This window comes from Lepidochelys kempii, chromosome 16, assembly GCF_965140285.1.
Source record: "Lepidochelys kempii isolate rLepKem1 chromosome 16, rLepKem1.hap1, whole genome shotgun sequence".
NCBI lineage: Eukaryota > Metazoa > Chordata > Testudines > Cheloniidae > Lepidochelys > Lepidochelys kempii.
This window is the reverse complement of record NC_136395.1, coordinates 4007056-4029154: the sequence shown is the minus strand read 5'-3', so window position 1 is coordinate 4029154 and position 22099 is coordinate 4007056. Positions and strand designations below refer to the sequence as shown.

Below are 22099 nucleotides of genomic sequence, written 5' to 3'. Positions count from 1 at the left end.
GCAATGGCCTGGTTGTGGCCAAAATGTCACTATGGCGATGGGAGGACTCCTTAACTTCCTCTACCTGGATCCCCAAACCTGAGGTAATCTTCTTCAATCCTTGGTGAGCTCTATAATCATCGGGAGGGGGTGAAATGCCCCATGAGGAAACTGTCTCATTAGAAGAGGAGGAGAATGAAGCCAGCACAGGCTGAGGATGCCCCTCCTCTGCTAGCTATCCAGCAGGCTCTTCCTGAACTACCTCTTCTGCTCAGCATCAGGACCTGTAACAGGCTCAGAAACAGGTAGTGCCTAGAGAGCAGACTCCCCATGCCTCTCCAAGGACACAGAGCAGGACCTGGAAACTGGGAAAATTCCCACAAGTTCCAGAAGGGCCACTGGACCAGCAGTGAGCCCCAGTGACTCCCTGGTCACATGCTCTTTTCCATTCCAGCTGTAGGATCTCGAGGCAACCCAGGGTAGTAATGCCTAGGTGGGGTAGCATGACTGGCTCTGAGGCTGGGAAACATAGGAGGCCATCTCTGATGCAGAGGCGTCTGAATCACACTCGGCTGACCACGCAGGGGCTGCTCTCAATGGTACCAGAGACTAGTGCGTAGAGCAGCCAATATTGCAGGCTTCCCTTTCAATGCACCGATGGGCATGAAGTCTAAGGCACAGGAGACTCTCACTGCACTGAGTTCTGCACAGACAATACTGGCGACCCTCTGTCTGCCATTACCAGAAGCACAGTCTTCTGCACTACCAGGGACATCAGTACCGATAGGCTCAGCATATCTCTTGCTGACACAAAAGCCTTTGATATGGTCTTGAGTCATTGCAGTATTGCAGACATAGAAGGCACCCCTCCAGCTACCAGACTCTATGATACCTGCCCTGGTACCAGAGCCAGTGATGCCTGTTTCAGTGCTACCAGAGACGAAAAGTGCTTTGGTTCCGGCTGCACTCTACTCTCCTCCCCATGCTTAGAAGATTCTGGAGCCAGCAACCTTCCTCTCTTGGCAGTATGTCTAGAGGTCTTATGGCTCTTCTGAGACATTGGGGACAGCAATTGGTGCTGGGTCTCAGGCAGCATAGGAGGTGCACTCCTAACTGATGCCAAAGCACTCTGTGCCAAGTCAGGATGGCTAGAGTCTGATAGAGATCTCAGGGCTGCCTCCATGAGCAAAACATTTAGCTTGGCTTCTCTGGCATTTTTTGTCCTTGGCTTAAAATATTTGCAAATTTGACAACAAACCTGAATATGAGCTTCCCCCAACTGCTTTAAGCAGCTTGAGTGTGGGTTGCTCATGGGCACTGGCCGAGCACAAGAGACGCAGAGCTTGAAGCCCAGGGACCATGTAACAGAAACCCCAGAAGTGTTGACCAAAAAGGAAACTAATCCTACTCTACTCTAATAACTAAGTACTAATCAACTAGAAAACTATTTACAAGAAATTTCCATGAGCACACTGACAGCAGCTGCTAATGCAAGCCAAGCAATTCCTTCTTATCACCCATGACAGTCATCAGAACTGAAGAAGTTCTGGGGCGCTTGTGCCATTTATACTGGCTTGCAAGGGCACACTATGGTAGAGGGAACTTGAGTTGCCCCAATAGGTACCACTGAGAGATGGAAATTTACAAGTAGAATCACTCGAAGAAGAACTTAAGGCAGTGGTTGTAGATGGAGCATTCAGCAAGTTTCAGCAATAGCTAGAGTGGCAGGGGGATTGAGGATTGATATTTTAGGGACAGTGGAGGCAAGTGTATTTGTATACTGGAGGGAAAGAAGCAAGAGGACAAGGACAGGTAAAACGAGGAGGACGAGGAAAAGGCTGTGAGTAGGGAACAGGGATGCCAAGAGAGGACTGGGGTCACGGAGCAGCTGGAGGGGTTTCAAAGAGAAAAACAAGTGCAAAATCTGCCAGTGAAAGGGAGAGGGAGGAAGGAGTGTTGCGGAATTGTGATGGCCCTTATCATAGAATCACAGAATATCGGGGTTAGAAGGGACCTCAGGAGGTCATCTAGTTCAACCCCCTGCTCAAAGCAGGACCAATCCCCAACTAAATCATCCCTCCCCATCTCCTCCTGGTGCATGGGGGAGGGAAATCAGAAAAATCTTGCATGGAGGGCACAGGAAGGAGTCAGAGATTGCACATGTGATAGGGATTGCGAGCTGGGGATTCAATGACAATGGAGAGGCAGTGCTGTTCAGCCAGCGATACAGTAGAACTAAAGAAGGAAAGAACAATTTTGCAGCAGAGGACATCCATGTTGTCTTGAGACTCTCTCCAGTGACAGTCACTGACATGAGAGCAGGTGTGGTGAAAGCTGAAGCTGGCAATGAGGCAGGTTTAGGGTTTTGGAACAGACATTTGGGGGGAAGGAGAAGGAAGGAATCATTTGGGGGGAAGGAGGTGAAGGAATCAAGTGTAGAGAGAGCAGAGTGCAGTGAACTAACAATGGAGTCTACGGAGGCGGAGGAGAGGGAACAATAAAGGAGTTGAGAGCGGTGGAGAATAAGAGATTAGATCACTGAAGTGTTAGTAGAGGGGAAAGAGGCAATAAGGAAGAAGTGATGGGGTAGCATTTGGAGAGAGTCACCACTCCTGAGAGATCAGGAAAGGAACACTTGAGCTAAGGTAAGGTCAAGCAAGTGGCCACTTTGGCATGTAGGAGAGGTTGAAAGTCAAAAGAGAAAATGCAGGCAAAGAGGAGGAACAGCTTATGGGTCAGAGGGGGCATCTGCATGAAATTTGAAGTCACCAAGTATGATGGGGGGGACTATGGGGAGAGGAATAAAAAAAGTTAGGTGTCAAAATCAGAGAGGGTAGGGGAGATGGAGACGACAGCTATCTGGGGAGGGACAGCAGAGGAGTATATAATTGAACGTGATTTGAACAAGGAGATATAGTATAAAGAATGGGGTAGAAACTACAACATCTGTTGGAAAACTATTATATAAATTGATGGTGCACTATCACCGAGGGCATTGTGTTCAGTTCTCTTATTTGGAGGTAGGGTAAAGAGATCACAGAAATAGGAGCCTAGAGACAAAATTGGTTAGAAGCATGGAGAGACTAAAGATAGGGAGCGTTTAGAGAGGAGATAAAAAGAGGCAGCAGAGGTATGCAAAATAATGAATGGTCTAGGGAACATAAGCCAGAAAAATTCCCACTTACACGCTCTCAGTCAAGAACTAGGGGACATTCCACTAAAAACTGAAAGCTCAAGCTCACCATGACTCAATTGAAAAGTTCAAGCTCAGCTCAAGCTTATCATGGCTAAAATAGCTCAATCTCCCCACCACCAAGTCCTCTCCACTAATGCTGTTCTCAATCACTGTGGACAAAATCACCATCCTGCCTGTCACTCAAGCTCATAACTTGGGGTTTATCTTCGACTCAAGGTCCTCACATCCGGGCTATATCTAAATTTACTGATTCTTTATGCAAAACATTTCTGAGATACGGCCTTTCTTAACCATCTACATGACTAAAACGCTCATCATCTTGCATCTTGATAATGGCAACAACCTTTTCTCTGACCTTGACAAATGCAATCTTGCCTCGCTCATATCTATTCAGAATGCTGCTGCAAAAATAATATTCCCAGCTCATTGCTTTAACCATGTTACCCTTCTCTTTGCATCCCTCCACAGATTCCCTTTCCTTCATCATAGCAAACATAAGCTACCTGCCTTCACTTCTAAGGCCTTTCCCAGGCTATTCCCATCCTATCTATCAGCTCTCATTCTGTTCGACTCCAACTTCCAGTTGGTCCATGATGCCAGCCTCCATCACCACTTGTTAAATTTTCTAACAAGCCCCTTCATGTTTTCTCCCACACTGCCTTTCTCCCACACTCCCCAGAAACACCAGCAAAACTAATTCATTATCTCCTTCAAAACCCTCCTCAAATCTGTCCTTTACCATGAAAAGTTGGCTAGAAAGTTGGCTAGATTGTCGGGCTCAATGGGTAGTGATCAATGGTTCCATGTCTAGTTGGCAGCCGGTGTCAAGTGGAGTGCCCCAGGGGTCAGTCCTGGGGCCGGTTTTGTTCAATATCTTCATAAATGATCTGGAGGATGGTGTGGATTGCACTCTCAGCAAATTTGCGGATGATACTAAACTGGGAGGAGTGGTAGATACGCTGGAGGGCAGGGACAGGATACAGAGGGACCTAGACAAATTGGAGGATTGGGCCAAAAGAAATCTGATGAGGTTCAACAAGGACAAGTGCTGAGTCCTGCACTTAGGACGGAAGAACCCAATGCACAGCTACAGACTAGGGACCGAATGGCTAGGCAGCAGTTCTGCGGAAAAGGACCTAGGGGTGACAGTAGACGAGAAGCTGGATATGAGTCAGCAGTGTGCCCTTGTTGCCAAGAAGGCCAATGCCATTTTGGGATATACAAGTAGGGGCATAGCGAGCAGATCAAGGGACGTGATTGTCCCCCTCTATTCAACATTGGTGAGGCCTCATCTGGAGTACTGTGTCCAGTTTTGGGCCCCACACTACAAGAAGGAGGTGGATAAATTGGAAAGAGTCCAGCGAAGGGCAACAAAAATGATTAGGGGTCTGGAACACATGACTTATGAAGAGAGGCTGAGGGAACTGGGATTGTTTAGTCTGCGGAAGAGAAGAATGAGGTGGGATTTGATAGCTGCTTTCAACTACCTGAGAGGTGGTTCCAGAGAGGATGGTTCTAGACTATTCTCAGTGGTGGAAGAGGACAGGACAAGGATTAATGGTCTCAAGTTGCAGTGGGGGAGGTTTAGGTTGGATATTAGGAAAAACTTTTTCACTAGGAGGGTGGTGAAACACTGGAATGCGTTGCCTAGGGAGGTGGTGGAATCTCCTTCCTTAGAAGTTTTTAAGGTTGGGCTTGACAAAGCCTTGGCTGGGATGATTTAATTGGGGATGGGTCCTGCTTTTGAGCAGGGGGTTGGACTAGATGACCTCCTGAGGTCCCTTCCAACCCTGATATTCTATGATTCTATGATCCCTACAAAACACTTGACAATGGTTAGGCCGCTGGTGTGCTGAGAAAACAGCCTGTCCTGTAGACCAAGTCTCATTGTTTCTTTGTGCTCCCCCACTGGTCTGTCTGTAGCCATCTGCTGTCTCTTGACTTATACTTAGATTGTAAGTTCTTTGGGGCAGTAGCTGTCTGTGGGTTTGTGTTTGTACAGTACCTACCACATTGGAGTCCTGGTCACAACAATACAAATAATAATGAAATAAATAAAAGACAACTAATTTTAAACGAATGAAAGGAGTTTTTTTTTAGTATGAACTATTAGAGTGAACTCACTGTCACAAAACCTCGATGATGAGATCATAGCAGGATTGATGTTTATATAGAATAATGAGAACATTTACAGGATGTTTATACAGGATAAAACACTAAGGTATATTCACCTTCATGCTTCACGGCTCATGATAACCACCAATTAACAGGGGCCAGGAAGAAACCTGCCCTATGGGCAGGTGTAGCAGGGTTCTTCTTTTGACCTACCCTATTAGTAAGTGCTGTAATCCTGCAGGGAGATACTGACTTATACCCTATGAATCATGTAGCAAGGGAGGCTCATTAACTCCACTCTGGTTAAAAAGAAGTGGGAGTGATACTCCGGTGAAATGTCTAGGACAGAGAGGTCTCTTTAGAGAAACACTACCAACATGTAAGCATGAGCTGAGGTTGGCGTTTTCCTTATTATCTGAGTTATCAGTAAAGCCAAATTCCAGGGCTAGGGTATGTCTGGACTAAATACAGGTTGTTAAAATATTGTTCAGAGGAAAAGTGGGCATTTAATCTGCTTGCAGCAGATTATTCCATCATTGAATATTACAGTTTCTTGCACCTTTCTCTGAAGTAATTGGTACTGACCCTGCTGTTGTAATAGATGTAATAAATTAGATCTGAGGTCTAACCCAGTGTGGCACTTCCTAAATTCCTACCCCAAGACATCTAGTTTGCTATTCGATGTGCTCTTGCAATAGCACATCATACTCACCTCCTCTGTGACGAAATGTGTCCAAAATACCTGTGCTTTATAGGTGGGTGTAAAAATGGAAAGCAATGCACCACTCAAAGGGGGAACTCACTCATAAAAATGGGATTTGGAAATGGACAGGAACGTGCAGTCTCGATTGGCCTTGATGGTGAAAATGAGAGGTTCCCCAGTAAGGACAGCTAGTTGGCCTACTATTTCCCCCGGATGGGTGATGAAAAGACAGGTCTCCTCCTCAGAGTCTATCTTCCGCTGGTACACATGAAGCAAACCCGAGATCACAAACTGGATGTTGACATCCTGAAAAGGACAGAGAGAGAGTCCTTCATTATAAACCCTCCTGGATTTTAAACCAACATTAATTGTAACAGTACTGCAATGACTGATGTGTTTGCTGTGGGGCTCTATGTAGCGTTAAGCACTTAGGCAATACAATAAGGCACATTCATGAATAATTAAAAGCATTTATTAATGCTGTAAACTGTTCCAGTCACAATATTGAAAATGGCTCTTCCTGACTGGGGCCATAATTGGGAGACCTCAAGAGGTAGAGATGACACAGACTTAATAGCAAAACTCTGAATAATGCTGTACTGTGACAAAACGGAATATATTAGCACTGGAAATTAGCAAAAATTTATTCCCTTAATTTGCATTTGCACACAGTTACATATTTTCAAACAAACAATCTCCTAGTATTATTACAGAACAATATTATGCGCTGAATGATATGCTTGTTGCAAAATGAACTAATATGCAAAGAAGTCCGATAGTGTATTAATAGGAGAAGGCATTCTAATAAAACTGAGTGACATACATAATGCACTGAGGGTTGGGATTTTGTAAGCAGGTTATCTGGGCATTTGTAATGCATATTTTCCCAAGAAATTGTGTGCAATATATGTATAAACTTGAAACCCAATGAGAAGGATGCTAAATTTACATTGCAACTTTAGCTATGCACTCTTCCAAACAAAACAAAACCCATAATCTGTAGCTAAGATTGCTGTTGCTATTAAAAGAGCTCCTCTCCTCTTTAATTGCAAAGGAAAAACTCAATACCATGCAAGGGAGAAAAGGGGTGGGGTGGGGGAGTTTCCCTGCTGTCTGTGTTTGCATTGCAATTCTGAGCCTCTGCACCGAGATGGCTAAGCGCCTACCAATTCCTCTTGATCTTGTTCAGCTCCCCATTCAAGAGGCAACAGAACCATAGAAATGTAGGAGTGGAAGGGACCTCAATAGGTCATCTAGTCCAGCCCTCTACACTGAGGCAGGACTAAGGATTATCTAGACCATCCCTGACAGGTGTTTGTCTAACCTCTTCTTAGAAACCTCCAGTGACAGAGATTCCAGAACCTCTCTAGATAATTTGTTCCAGTCTTATAAGTTAGGAAGATTTTTCTAATGCCTGACCCAAATCCTCCTCCCTACAATTTAAGCGCATTACTTCTTGTCCTCTCCTCAGTGGATATGGAGAACAATTGATCACCCTCTTCTTTATAACAACCTTTTATATACTTAAGTCCATTTTCATGTCCCCCCTCAGTTTTCACTTCTCCAGACTAAACAAACCCAATTTTTTAGTATTTCCTTACAGGGTTATGTTGTCTAGGCCACAGACTGCCTGATGCGCACTCTTCAACCCAACCTGTTTTAATCCAGATTATATGGCCCTCGTCACCAGAGTATCTGGGTGTTTCAGAAATGTTTTAATGAGTTTATCCTCAGAATACCCCCCTGTTAGGTTGGTCACCTATCATTCTCATTTTACAGAGGGGGGGCATGAGGCACAGAGAGGTGAAGGTAACCTGTACCGGAAGCCTGTGGCAGAGGAACTGATCCCAGAACCCCCCAAACCCAGTCCAGGGCCACTCACCTCAACTCTAGTCCGCCTTTAGTCGTACACTAAGTTCTTGACAGGACACCCACTATTTGAATAACGGGAGAGTAGTAATAATATCAAACAATTTTTAAGCAACAGGTTCACTTTTCCCTTATTGGAGGGCACTCACCTGGTCTCCCTGCCTTGATACCACAGTCCCAGCCGTAACTTGATGCAATGTTACTTTACCCTTCAGCAACAAGGGGTCCTGAGGGAAAACAAGATATACACACACACAAATTTAAACATCTGTGCAGATGCAAACTGAGGTGAAAATGAAGGCAGTATGCAATCTACTGAACAGTAAGTAAGATTATAAATCCCTGGACCTTGAAGCTATAGGTCAAGTTCACACCTTACCATTTCTCTGCCAATATACATCTTCATAGGAATAATGTAGCTCTCTGTCTTCACATGCATAGATTTAGTCGTTTCAGTGCTTTATTTAACTCCGATTTTGCCTCACTAAATATATACATTCTAGGCACTATAACTTAAGTGTATTTCTCCCACACCATACCCACTTCTATGAATATGCATTTAACACAACATTAACATTAATAGTAGTCAGTTTCAGTACTTTTGGCTAGTAAACAGCAAGCAAAAAAACTGTAGCAAGTTTTACAATGGATTACAGGTACCCTTTAAAATTTCCTCCCACGGATCTCAAAGCCCACAGCACAATACATAGGGTAAGTGCACGATTTAAAAAAATAGTTGGGGAATGCTAGCAAGAGGTCTGCACCAATTTCTATGTTTCTGCTTGCGGTTTGTACAGAGCACTGACCTGGCACCCAGGAGACCTGCATTCTATTCCCAGTTCTGTCAAAGGCTCACTGAGCAACCCCAAGTCACTTCACTTCCCTGTGTCTCAGTTTTCCAGTGGTAAAATTGGATTAGTGATACTCACCTTCATTGTAAAGCACTGAAATCTGCCAATGAAATATGCAATAGAAAAAGCTGATAATTAGAATTACTTATTCAAATGCTCTGGATTCATGTTAACTTCGCCTTTCTCAATATTTATTCTCTCAACCTACCTTGAAATGTCATCTACATGTGCTGCTATAACTGAATTGAAAGGTGGCCTCTCTCTGTTCTCCAAATGCCTCTCTCCTCCTCTGCTGAAAAGTTTCTCAGTAACCTTACACAAAACATCTTGATGAATCATAAGAAATATTCCTATGCCTCCTACTGCAACACCACAGTGGGATGGGAGGGGAGATTTTTCTTCTCTCCCTCTCTTTAGTGATGGAACAATCATAGGTGCTGTTCTAAATATCTTTACACACATAGCAGCAGACTTAACAGGTTGAGTGCAAAGATCAAACTAGGAGAGGTCTTTCAAATTAGATTGGTTCCCCTCCTTCCTAAAAAGATGCATATTAACTGAATCCTCCAATCTCTCTCCTGTCCTTTTCCTATTAGACTCAATCATGAAAAGCAGCTGCTCCCATCTCATGTTCTTTTCCCTGTAGGAACATGCCAAGCCAGGTGCCATTATTAAAGCATCCAAAAATACAGAAAGTATCAACAAAGCTGTAGGAGGCACCACTGATTCAGCCAATTACAACAGCAGAGGCTCAGAGGGACAGGTGTGTGTGCCGTTGTCACGCAGCATTGACAAATGGCTGAGCCACTCTCCTACGTTGCAAAAAGAAAAGGAGTACTTGTGGCACCTTAGAGGCTAACAAATCTATTTGAGCATAAGCTTCTGTGAGCTACAGCTCACTTCATTGGATGCATGAAGTGAGCTGTAGCTCACGAAAGCTTATGTTCAAATAAATTTGTTAGTCACTAAGGTGCCACAAGTACTCCTTTTCTTTTTGTGAATACAGACTAACACGGCTGCTACTCTGAAACCTCTTCCATGTTGCTGATTAATCTACTAGGCAGATTTTGCCAACTTTGTTCAATTGTGGCAACACCTTAATCTGAATAGTCCCACTGAAATCAGTAGGGCTATTTGCAGTATTCAAAGAGTATTCGTCGCAGGTAAGCATGGCAGAATGTGTCCCTCAATTACTATCCCTGTTGCACTAGGAAAACAAATACAGCAAGAGTGTTAACTTTTTAGTATGGTAACTGTTACTCTAACTTGCTTTGCATTTCCATTATCTGAAGAAGGAGGGTGATACATGAAAGTTTAGTTACTTCTATTTTACTGAATTAAAGCAAAGAGCTAGGTTGCTCCCTACAACTGGAGCTTGTGGAAAGATTGTCGAGGGGGGTAAAATGTTTAAACACTTCATTTCAACAGTGTTTCAATTCATTTAGATTATTTTATATTTAATATATAAAATTAAAAATGAAATTAATTAAAACAACACTATTGAAACAAAACATTTTGATGGTCCAGAATTGAAATTTTTGCAAATTTTCATTTCATGGAAAATTTTGAAAATTTAAGCTTTTTGTTCCAAATTTGAAAAAAAAAAAAATTTTTTTTGAAATGTCAGAACTTCTCATGAACAGAAATTCCAGTTCCTGAAAAACTGTACTTATAACCCATCTTTATTTGTCTTTTTTATCTTTGACTACATTTGCACTATTACCACTGCTATTTAGGAACACATTGCCAGATGTTGCCTGATCTTTTTCGAAGATTAATAATATTTGTATTAATTGCCAATTGATCACAAGGTTCTAATACCAGAATCAAGCTACCTAGAACTATAACCAATGAGTTTAATATCTTGCATTTAATATCTCAGGGCGTATGGCAAGGACACTTATACTGTTGGCAAAGTAAAGCCTTCAAGATTTTTATTAAAATAAGGAATAAAGCCAGAAAAGCTACAAGTCCCATAAAAAGATAGGATTAGTACAGTATTGGGGATATCTTTGGTATTATTCTTTGCATAATCTCTTAGATTTGCATTTTTATACCCTTTCTTGAGGACCTGGTGGTAAGAGATAAAGAACCAGCCCTGTCTCTGGCATGCCAAATGAGTCCAATGGTTCAGGTTCCTCACTACCCAAGATTGATGGTAGATAACAATAGAGCTGAAGGGTCAAATGATGGATGGCTAACAATGATGGAAAACGTTTAGCCTCTACATGGTGGTTTGTCCTATTATAGGGCCTGAGCAACATCATGAATATTCATGCTTATGCTCAGCCTTCCATGGCCAAATACAGCTTCCTCACCCTATCATATTGGGGTACACTTATCCTATAGGTTAGCATATTAATTAATACATATTAATGCCATTTAACTCATTATCATACCAGTCACTTCTTGCTCAAGCTATGTTACGGTTATCACTGCCATGTTCCTCCGGTTGCTGCTTACCGTTAGGTTTCAACTCCTGCCCTTAAGCAAGCCATTCCTAGTTCCCCAAAACCTAAAGAGTAACAATCAGACCATTTATCTATGCAAAAGGTTGCATGCCTACTATACTTGACTACACTTATGCTAGCTTGCTTAAGGTAATGTCTTTCAGGATACAAGCCTGTAGGTTCCTTGCATTACAGCTGAATATAGTGAAGGCAAGCCAACCCTCTGGGCTACACAGACTGGATCCAATCTGTAGTCCATTTCACGCGGTGTCCTGTCTCTGACAGTGGCCAGACCAGCTGCTCCAGAAGATGATGCAAGAAACTCAGCAGTAGGCAGATGTGGGATCTGTCCTAAATAAAGTTTCTTGCACTAAAAATCGTACTTTAAAAAAAAAAAGTTCTGTGTTTGTACAGTGCCTAGCACAACGGGCCCTTGTCCATGACTCTACCTCCTAAGTGCTATAGTAATATAAACATCAAATAATAATCAATTGAGCGTTAGCGGTTCTTGCTGCAGAGAAGAAAGCATGATCTGCTTCTAAATAAAATAAACCAGTGTTGCCCACACTGGGCTATAGCAGGTCTGTCTAGATAAAAGAAGCTACCAAGTAAACTGACAGCTTGTGTTTCAAAATTTCCACTGACCACAATATTCTAATATGCTTGGAGTAAGTGAATAATTTAATTACTGACATACTGACTGAACCCCAAACCCTGGGTGGGAATAGGGAAAGGCATATCATTTCTCTGCACTGCTAATTATACTATCACTTAGTTCAGACAACAGCAATGTTTCCAAAGAGGAGCTCACTCCAATGCAATAACAGAAGGAACAACAAATTCTGGAGTGAAAGTGGCCAGTGACTGGCAATAGTACTACATATTTTTATTTGAAAATTCCACATGATGGATGAGCGAACATCTGTGGTCTTGTGAGCTATTGTTGGCAAAGAGGAGGCTGAGTATGAAGGCCTGGGGTTCAACAAACTATGAGGAGAAAATAGGAAGGGATGGCAACAAAGAAAAGAGTTTCCCAAAAAGTTCTCAGACAAGTTACTAGGCTAGTCCCAACCTTCCTAGAAATAACCCAACTAGGATACAGAATGGATACTGAGAGAGCCAAGGGAAGCAGATGTTGGAATTGTGTGATGAACAAAAAACAAAAAGGTGGTATTTTTATCAATTGCAAACTTCTTTCCTTTCTGGAGGAAGAGGCTTTAGGACTCAAAAAGTGACTGTGAGAAACTCGATGAAGCAGAGAGATTGGAAACATCAGAAAAAGCAGCTTACGACAACAGCTGAGATAGATATGGAGGAGCAAAAGAATGTGGCAACAAGCAAGAGGAGCAGAAGGGAAACATATTGAACTTTCCAGCCAGCCTGCTGGCCAACAAGGCATATTTCTGCATGGGAGGAAAAGGCAGTGATTGAGAGCAGGCCAGTGGCTTGAACAGAAGCATGGAGTAACATGAAGCCTCCACAAGAAGAGAAAAAAGAGAAATGTAACACAGGCCCACTGGCATCAACTGGCAAAAGGTTCACTGTTCTTTACAAGCGTCTCCTGTCTCAGACCTGACAAACTCACTACACCTAATACACCACTTTCATGGTATTTATCCATCAAGGGTAGCAATGTGAAGTCTCTACTGGAAGCATGTAACTTAATCAATATTCATTATCATTGAAAGATGTGTCTACACTTAATATTTAAGGTAACTTTGCCTTATCCAATGAAAACTATGCCTTATGGTCTTGGAGTGAAAGTAAGTCACAAAGGAACCATATGCCTCAGTGATGGCCCTTTCAAGTGGGAGGGAGTTGTCAACCCTCCGTGGCTAGCCAATAATATAATGTATTGTTCAATTGTCCATCGTTGTAACAACACAGAAATGTCAATGAAAAACAGTCAAAGATAAGCTATAAACATCAAAACCACTTGGAGGTAAAAAGGAACATTATATCAGACAGGGATCACCCTATTGGTTAAAAGGAGTAATTCAGGGTATCACAGATTGGAAATAGACATTCTGCATCCATTCACTAAGGGGACATTTTGTTGAGCATGAGTGTTTCATGAAAGAATGGATCCTGGCTCATGGGAAGCCAGCCAGCTCTGCAACACACTGAAGCGGGGTGAAAAACCTACTTTATTAGCTAGGAAAGGCAACTATTCATAAGTGCAGGCCCTAGTTTGCCTTTTACGGTTTTATTTTGTATTGTAACCATCTGTTCCCATCACTCTCTCGTTTCTAATGGAACCTCTATTTTTTCCTTAAATAAACTCTCATTTTATTATAGGTGCTCACAAGTGCTGAGCACAATACAGGAGCAATGATTTAAGATAACACAGGTAAATTGGGGTACACTGTTCCTTTGGGAGCAGAGGATCCAGGATTTCTGTGAGTAGCCAGTTTCAGGGCTGGATATCACAGGGGAATACTTCAAGTGGATTTGGTTGCACCTATTGTTAACTTGCAAAATAAAGACAAGGCTGGCATAGCCCCGGGGACAGTGCTTGAGTGACTGAAAGGCTGGTAGTGTTAGGGAGCTGACACTCAGCTATCAGAGGCAAGACCCTCAAGCTAGAGGCAGGGGGTAACAAGGTGTCACAGCCCTGGGTACCCCAAAAACCATCACAGTAAGCAACCCTGATCATTGACTCCACAGTGAGGAACATGGGTAAACATCTCTGTGGCCCAAATAAAGAAAACAGGAGTCTGCCATCCAGGGCTAGCCATATCACAATAAGGGTGAGATGTCCCAAAGAATGCTCAGAATGGGAACAAATATCACCAAGTAAAGGAAAACTGGCTCAAGTCAAACCACTGCAAGGACCTGAGAAAAGAGGAAAGCAATTATCTAGGAGATATGGTCACTAATGTACCTGGGTCCTGACCTACTGATGGCTTGAAGTCGGTGACCAGAGGCTTGAACTGGTAATGGACGTGAACTAGATGCCAGTGGAGAATGCAGGGGTAATAAATTACTTTTCAAAAAAATGAGTTTTCATGCAAGAGACTGATGTCAGACTGAAGCCCTGAATGCTCACGGCCTCTATCTAATCACAGAACAGGTACAGCAGGATTTCACTCACATACTGTCCCACCAGCATGCCTCTGTTGAGCCTGCAGGGTAGCCACAAAGGGTACTGTCCATAGCCCATCCTGCCTTTTGCCTCTCTATTAAGAGTACCAGCAAGTACCAATTACTATGAATTGTGAAGTGCTTCTGTGATATCCACAACAAGCTGGGCTGATACCACCAACCCATTTCCCAAAGGTCAGATAACCTCCAAGGCAAATGAAATACTAAATATTCTATAGCAAGCTCTACAGCAAAAATCAGAAGATACTAATTTGAGAATACTAATCTGGCCAGGTATATGGTCTTACCAGACACTACACCTGTAACCCACAGCTGCTGTGATAACCACAGTGTCACAAATTCCATTCTTTATAAGCCACTCTCCAGTCTGGTTGAAGAGGTGGAAGTAACAGCTTTTTCAAAGTCCCCAGCCAAGAGCAATATTCAGTTAAAAGGGAAATAAAGTTGGCATTTGCTTCACCAAGCCCATGTGGACAGCCTGGAAACTACCCATTTTCTCTGCTATGAGTCAGGCCCTATGTTTTAAGCACGACTGAAGTCACCTGGCAGGTTCACTCTTTAAATTATAGATTAAGAGAGAGGCTATTGTTTTAAACACACTAATTAAAGGGTATAATTAGACTAGATGGCCTCTATCTGACATCTTGAGAATAATGGGCGCATTCAACTTCCAGGCTATTATAACTATTTGAAACATTCAAACCGACTTTTGTTTTGCCTTGAAAGCAAAATGATAGGGCACGGTAAGAGTCCCAAAAGATAAGTCAATGCAGCTCTGCAGAGCTAAATTAAGTCTTCCATAAATAATAGTGCACAAGGCTACAAGAACTGAACTATTCAAGTTTCAGAGTAGCAGCCGTGTTAGTCTGTATTCGCAAAAAGAAAAGGAGTACTAGTGGCACCTTAGAGATTAACCAATTTATTTGAGCATAAGCTTTCGTGAGCTACAGCTCACTTCATCGGATGCATTCAGTGGAAAGAATGCATCCAATGAAGTGAGCTGTAGCTCACGAAAGCTTATGCTCAAATAAATTGCTTAGTCTCTAAGGTGCCACAAGTACTCCTTTTCTTTTTTTCAACTATTCAAATTAGCTTTCTTTCTCTCCTTCTTTCAGACACTGAGGTGTTACAATGTGCATTAATTTTAGAGCCCAGAATGTCTAAGTCCCAGCTATAGTTTGCAATATGCTGTGCTAGACTGCAAGAGCTCACTTGGTGACTAGCTGCTCAACTGAATTATTTCCTGCATTTGAGCTATGCCATTTGCACCCCAAGTTTGGCCCCCAGTTATGGTGGAAGGAAAGGTGACCCAGAGCTCTTTGTTTAAAAAGCAACTGCAACAGACATTTATTTTTGTGCTGCTAAGATAATTACTTTCAGAGCACCTTTCTTTGGAAAATTTCTAAGTGCTTTTCATACACTAAATGATTACACTTCACAACACCCCATTGAGGTAGGGAAGTATTAACTCCATTCATAACAAGGGGAAACCACAGCACAGAAAGACAAAGTGACTTCCCCAATGCCACATCTTGAGACAGGATCAGCTCTAGGACTAGGAGTCAGCTTTCCCAATTCCTATTCCCTGCTCTAGCCAGAGGATCTTGCTACCTCTCTCCCTAAAATATAAGTAGAAGGCAAGAATTTTTTCCTTTTCTATTAGAAATCAAAATCGCTCCTTAGCTTAAACTATTTTTGGTAGATACCATGCCCTTATGTTGAACTTTTGGATATTTTAGGGTGGCAGGAGAATATAACTCGGAACTCTAATACAGGGGTCTCAAACTCAAATGACCATGAGAACCACATGAGGACTAGTACATTGGCCCGAGGGCCGCATTACTGACACCCTCCCCTCGCTGCCCCTGGCCCCGCCCTCATTCCACCCCTTCCATGAGGCCCCGCCCCCCCGCCTCTTCCCACCCCTTTCTTGCCCCCATTCCAACCCCTTCCCCGAAGTTTGCCCACCCCTGGCCCAGAGGTAGGCAAGGCTGGGAGGGGGCCAGGGGCATGCGGGGAGCTTGGTGGGCTGCAGGAAACAGCCCTGCAGGCCACGTGTTTGAGACCCCGGCTCTAATGCCAATATAGTACATGACTTTGTCAACACACAAAAATTGCATTGATTTAGCTAAATCAATTTAGAAACAGAGTTAACTAAATTAGTGCAACTCCCTTATGTGGAAACTCATGAACAGATTTAAGAGTGCCTCATATCAAGTTAATGTTTTAGTGTAGACCTGGCCTTAATTAAGGTAAGGTAAGGCAACCCAACTACCTCACTCAGGGACATGAAAAATCCACAACCCTGAGCGACACAGGTTAGCTAACCTAAACCCTGGTGTAGAAAGTGCTAGGTCAACAGAAGAATTCTAGCTACTGCCTCTTGGGAAGGAGGATTAACTCCAGCAACAGGCAAACCCTCCCAACACTGTAGTAAGTATCTACACTGAAGCACTACAACGGGAGAGCTGCAGCTGTGCCGCTGTAGCAGTTTAAGTGTAGACATAGCCCTGGTCTACATTACGAGTTTAGGTTGAATTTAGCAGCGTTAGATCGATTTAACCCTGCACCCGTCCACACGGTTTACTTCGAATTAAAGGGCTCTTAAAATCGATTTCTGTAATCTTCCCCAACGAGGGGATTAGCACTGAAATTGACCATGCCGGGTCAATTTTTGGGGTAGTGTGGTCGCAATTCGATGGTATTGGGCCTCCGGGACCTATCACAGAGTGCTCCATTGTGACCGCTCTGGACAGCGCTCTTAACTCAGATGCACTGGCCATGTAGACAGGAAAAGGCCCTTGAACTTTTGAATCTCATTTCCTGTTTGGCCAGCATGGAAAGCTGCAGGTGAGTACAGATCTCATCAGCAGAGATGACCATGATGGTGTCCCAGAATCACAAAAGAGCTCCAGCATGGACCAAATGGGAGGTACAGGATCTGATCGCTGTATGAGGGGGTGAATCCGTGCTATCAGAAATCCATTCCAAAAGACGAACTGCCCAAACATTTGAAAAAATCTCCAAGGGCATGAAGGACAAAGGCTATAACAGGGACCCGCAGCAGTGCGGCGTGAAACTTAAGGAGCTCAGGCAAGACTACCAAAAAACCAGAGAGGCAAATGGCCGCTCGGGGTCAGAGCCCCAGACATGTCGCTTCTATGATGAGCTGCATGCCATTCTAGAAGGTGCAGCCACCACTACCCCACCCCTGTGCTTTGACTCCATCAATGGATTATCACGCAACAGGGACGTGCATTTTTGAGACAAGGAAGAGGAGGAGGAGGAGGAGGAGAAGGAGGTTGAAGATAGAGTGGATGGGAATCTGGGAGGCAGTGACCATGAGTTGGTTGAGTTCAGGATCCTGACACAGGGAAGAAAGGTAAGCAGCAGGATACGGACCCTGGACTTCAGGAAAGCAGACTTCGACTCCCTCAGGGAATGGATGGGTAGGATCCCCTGGGGGACTAACATGAAGGGGAAAGGAGTCCAGGAGAGCTGGCTGTATTTCAAGGAATCCCTGTTGAGGTTACAGGGACAAACCATCCCGATGCGTCGAAAAGAATAGTAAATATGGCAGGCGACCAGATTGGCTTAACGGTGAAATCCTAGCGGATCTTAAGCATAAAAAAGAAGCTTACAAGAAGTGGAAGGTTGGACATTTGACCAGGGAAGAGTATAAAAATATTGCTCGGGCATGTACGAAAGAAATTAGGAGGGCCAAATCGCACCTGGATCTGCAGCTAGCAAGAGATGTTAAGAGTAACAAGAAGGGTTTCTTCAAGTATATTGGCAACAAGAAGAAAGCCATGGAAAGTGTGGGCCCCTTAATGAATGAGGGAGGCAACCTAGTGACAAAGGATGTGGAAAAAGCTAATGTACTCAATGCTTTTTTTGCCTATGTCTTCACGAACAAGGTCAGCTCCCAGACTGCTGCGCTGGGCATCACAAAATGGGGAAGAGATGGCCAGCCCTCTGTGGAGATAGAGGTGGTTAGGGACTATTTAGAAAAGCTGGACGTGCACAAGTCCATGGGGCCGGACGAGTTGCATCCGAGAGTGCTAAAGGAATTGGCGGCTGTGATTGCAGAGCCATTGGCCATTATCTTTGAAAACTCGTGGCGAACGGGGGAAGTCCCGGATGACTGGAAAAAGGCTAATGTAGTGCCAATCTTTAAAAAAGGGAAGAAGGAGGATACTGGGAACTACAGGCCAGTCAGCCTCACCTCAGTCCCCGGAAAAATCATGAAGCAGGTCCTCAAAGAATCCATCCTGAAGCACTTACATGAGAGGAAAGTGATCAGGAACAGTCAGCATGGATTCACCAAGGGAAGGTCATGCCTGACTAATCTAATCGCCTTCTATGATTAGATTACTGGTTCTGTGGATGAAGGGAAAGCAGTGGATGTATTGTATCTTGACTTTAGCAAAGCTTTTGACACGGTCTCCCACAGTATTCTTGTCAGCAACTTAAAGAAGTATGGGCTGGATGAATGCACTATAAGGTGGGTAGAAAGTTGGCTAGATTGTCGGGCTCAAAGGGTAGTGATCAATGGCTCCATGTCTAGTTGGCAGCCGGTGTCAAGTGGAGTGCCCCAGGGGTCGGTCCTGGGGCCGGTTTTGTTCAATATCTTCATAAATGATCTGGAGGATGGTGTGGATTGCACTCTCAGCAAATTTGCGGATGATACTAAACTGGGAGGAGTGGTAGATAGGCTGGAGGGCAGGGATAGGATACAGAGGAACCTAGACAAATTGGAGGATTGGGCCAAAAGAAATCTGATGAGGTTCAATAAGGATAAGTGCAGGGTCCTGCACTTAGGACGGAAGAACCCAATGCACAGCTACAGACTAGGGACCGAATGGCTAGGCAGCAGTTCTGCGGAAAAGGACCTAGGGGTGACAGTGGACGAGACGCTGGATATGAGTCAGCAGTGTGCCCTTGTTGCCAAGAAGGCCAATGGCATTTTGGGATGTATAAGTAGGGGCATAGCGAGCATATCGAGGGACGTGATTGTCCCCCTCTATTCGACATTGGTGAGGCCTCATCTGGAGTACTGTGTCCAGTTTTGTGCCCCACACTACAAGAAGGAGGTGGAGAAATTGGAAAGAGTCCAGCGAAAGGGCAACAAAAATGTTAGGGGTCTGGAACACATGACTTATGAGGAGAGGCTGAGGGAACTGGGATTGTTTAGTCTGCGGAAGAGAAGAATGAGGGGGGATTTGATAGCGGCTTTCAACTACCTGAGAGGTGGTTCCAGAGAGGATGGTTCTAGACTATTCTCAGTGGTGGAAGAGGACAGGACAAGGAGTAATGGTCTCAAGTTGCAGTGGGGGAGGTTTAGGTTGGATATTAGGAAAAACTTTTTCACTAGGAGGGTGGTGAAACACTGGAATGCGTTGCCTAGGGAGGTGGTAGAATCTCCTTCCTTAGAAGTTTTTAAGGTCAGGCTTGACAAAGCCCTGGCTGGGATGATTTAATTGGGGATGGGTCCTGCTTTTGAGCAGGGGGTTGGACTAGATGACCTCCTGAGGTCCCTTCCAACCCTGATATTCTATGATTCTATGATAGAGCACAGCAAGCAAGCGGAGAAACTGTTTTCCCCGAGAGCCAGGAACTGTTTCTCACCCTGGACCTGGAGCCAGTACCCCCTGAACCCACCCAAGGTGGGCTCCCAGACCCTGAAGGCAGAGAAGGAACCTCTGGTGAGTGTACCTTTGTAAATATAATACATGGTTTAAAAGCAAGCATGTTTAAAGATTAATTTGCCCTGAAGATTTGGGATGTATTCGTGGTCAGTACAGCTACTGGAAAAGTCTGTTAACGTGTCTGGGGATGGAGTGGAAATTCTCTAGGGACATCTCCATAAAGCTCTCCTGGATGGCCACTCCTCATGTTCACCTGCTTGAAATAGGGTAATTTTATTAAGGGGACATTCAGATGTGGCAGTTAGCTGGGCTGTGTGCCTGTGGCTGAAAAGAAATATTCCCCGCTGTTAGCCACGTGGTGGGGGAAGGGGTGAAGCCATCATCCCAGAGAATTGGGTTTGGGGGGGGGGAGGTCAGTGGGTTTGTGCTGCACGTTAACCCGAAAACTGCAGCCCCTCCTTTTAAATTGCCATCCCATTTTAAATGGCCAACGCAACGGCTGTTTGGTATGGGAAATGAGGGCACTGCTGTTTGAAACCATTCCCACATGTAGACTGTGGTTTCCCATGGCTACCTGCAAGCCGAATTCTGTTGCCTAGCCCTGCGTGTGTGATCTCTCATACCAAACCGGAAGACCCTCAATATAGGAGGCAAAATGCGACCTTGTACCGAAAGCACATGTGCTATGTAATGTTAACAGCAAGGTTCACCGTGGAAGAGTCTACCCATTGTTCTCTAAAATGTGTCTTTTTAACTACTACTCTCCGTTTTTTTTTCCCCTCCCACAGCTGCAAATGTTTCAACGCTCACACTATCATCCGTCCCAGAGGCTAGGGAAGATTAGAAGGTGAAAAAAATGCACTCGTGAAGAAATGTTCTCTGAGCTCATGCAGTCCTCAGAGATCCCAGCAGAATGCGGGGAGGCAAGCAACATCAGAGTCCAGGAAAGCACAGTATGAACCTGAGGACAGGTGGCAGGTTGAAGATGATAGGTGGCGGGTTGAAGAGGATAGGAGGTGTCAGCTTGATGACAGAAAGCAGGAGGCAATGCAGATGCTACTGGAGGATCAAACTGATATGCTTCAGAGTATGGTTGAGCTGCAGGAAAGGCAGCAGGAGCACAGACCGCTGCTACAACCCCAGTGTAACCAACCACCTTCCTCCCCAAGTTCCATAGCCTCCTCATCCAGACGCCTAAGAACACAGTGGGGGGGCCTCCGGGCACCCAAGCACTCCACCCCAGAGGACTGCCCAAGCAACAGAAAGCTGGCATTCAATAAGTTTTAAAGTGCAGTGTGGCCTTATCCTTCCCTCCTCCCCTCATCTCCCACCCCATTCGGTGCTTCCCTCCTCCACCACCCCTCCCAGACTACCTTAGCAGTTATCCCCCTATTTGTGTGACGAATTAATAAAGAATGCATGAATTTGAAACGACTTTATTGCCTCTGCAAGCGGTGATCGAAGGTGGCTGGCTTACAGGGAAGTAGAGTGAACCAAGGGGGCGGGTTTTCATCAAGAGAAACAAAGAGAACTTTCACACCGTAGCCTGGCCATTCCTGAAACTGGTTTTCAAAGCTTCTCTGATGCACACCGCACCCTTCTGTACTCTTCTAACTGCCCTGGTGTCTGGCTGTGCATAATCAGCAGCCAGGCGATTTGCCTCAACCTCCCACCCTGCCATAAATGTCTCCCCCTTACTCTCACAGATATTGTGGAGCACACAGCAAGCAGTAATAACAATGGGAATATTGGTTTCGCTGAGGTCTAAGCGAGTCAGTAAACTGTGCCAGCGCGCTTTTAAACGTCCAAATGCACATTCTACCGCCATTCTGCACTTGCTCAGCCTGTAGTTGAGCAGCTCCTGAGTATTGTCCAGGGTGCCTGTGTATGGCTTCATGAGCCACGGGAGCAAGGGTAGGCTGGGTCCCCAAGGATAAGTATAGGCACTTCAACATCCCCAACGGTTATTTTCTGGTATGGGAAGAAAGTCCCTTGCTGCAGCTGTTGAAACAGACCAGAGTTCCTGAAGATGCGAGCATCATGTACCTTTCCAGGCCATCCCACGTTGATCTTGGTGAAAAGTCCCTTGTGATCCACCAGTGCTTGCAGCACCATTGAAAAGTACCCCTTTTGGTTTATGTACTCACTGCCTTGGTGCTCCAGTGCCAAGATAGGGATATGGG

At 44.5% G+C, this 22099-nt stretch overlaps 1 protein-coding gene across 13 annotated transcripts in view; it reads right to left on the bottom strand.

The window, feature by feature from the left end:
* PNPLA7 (patatin like domain 7, lysophospholipase) overlaps positions 1-22099 on the bottom strand; it is a 443243-nt gene that overhangs the window by 291323 nt on the left and 129821 nt on the right. For all 13 annotated transcript variants that reach the window (XR_012155226.2, XR_012155225.2, XM_073314045.2 and 10 more), the window contains 2 exons: positions 8012-8089; positions 6094-6299 (listed from right to left, as the gene is read on the bottom strand). Coding sequence is in view for 11 of the 13 variants with exons in the window: in XM_073314045.2 (XP_073170146.1) it covers positions 6094-6299; positions 8012-8089 (284 nt within the window). In the remaining 2 variants the exon portion in view is untranslated. The remainder of the gene's footprint in view (positions 1-6093; positions 6300-8011; positions 8090-22099) is intronic.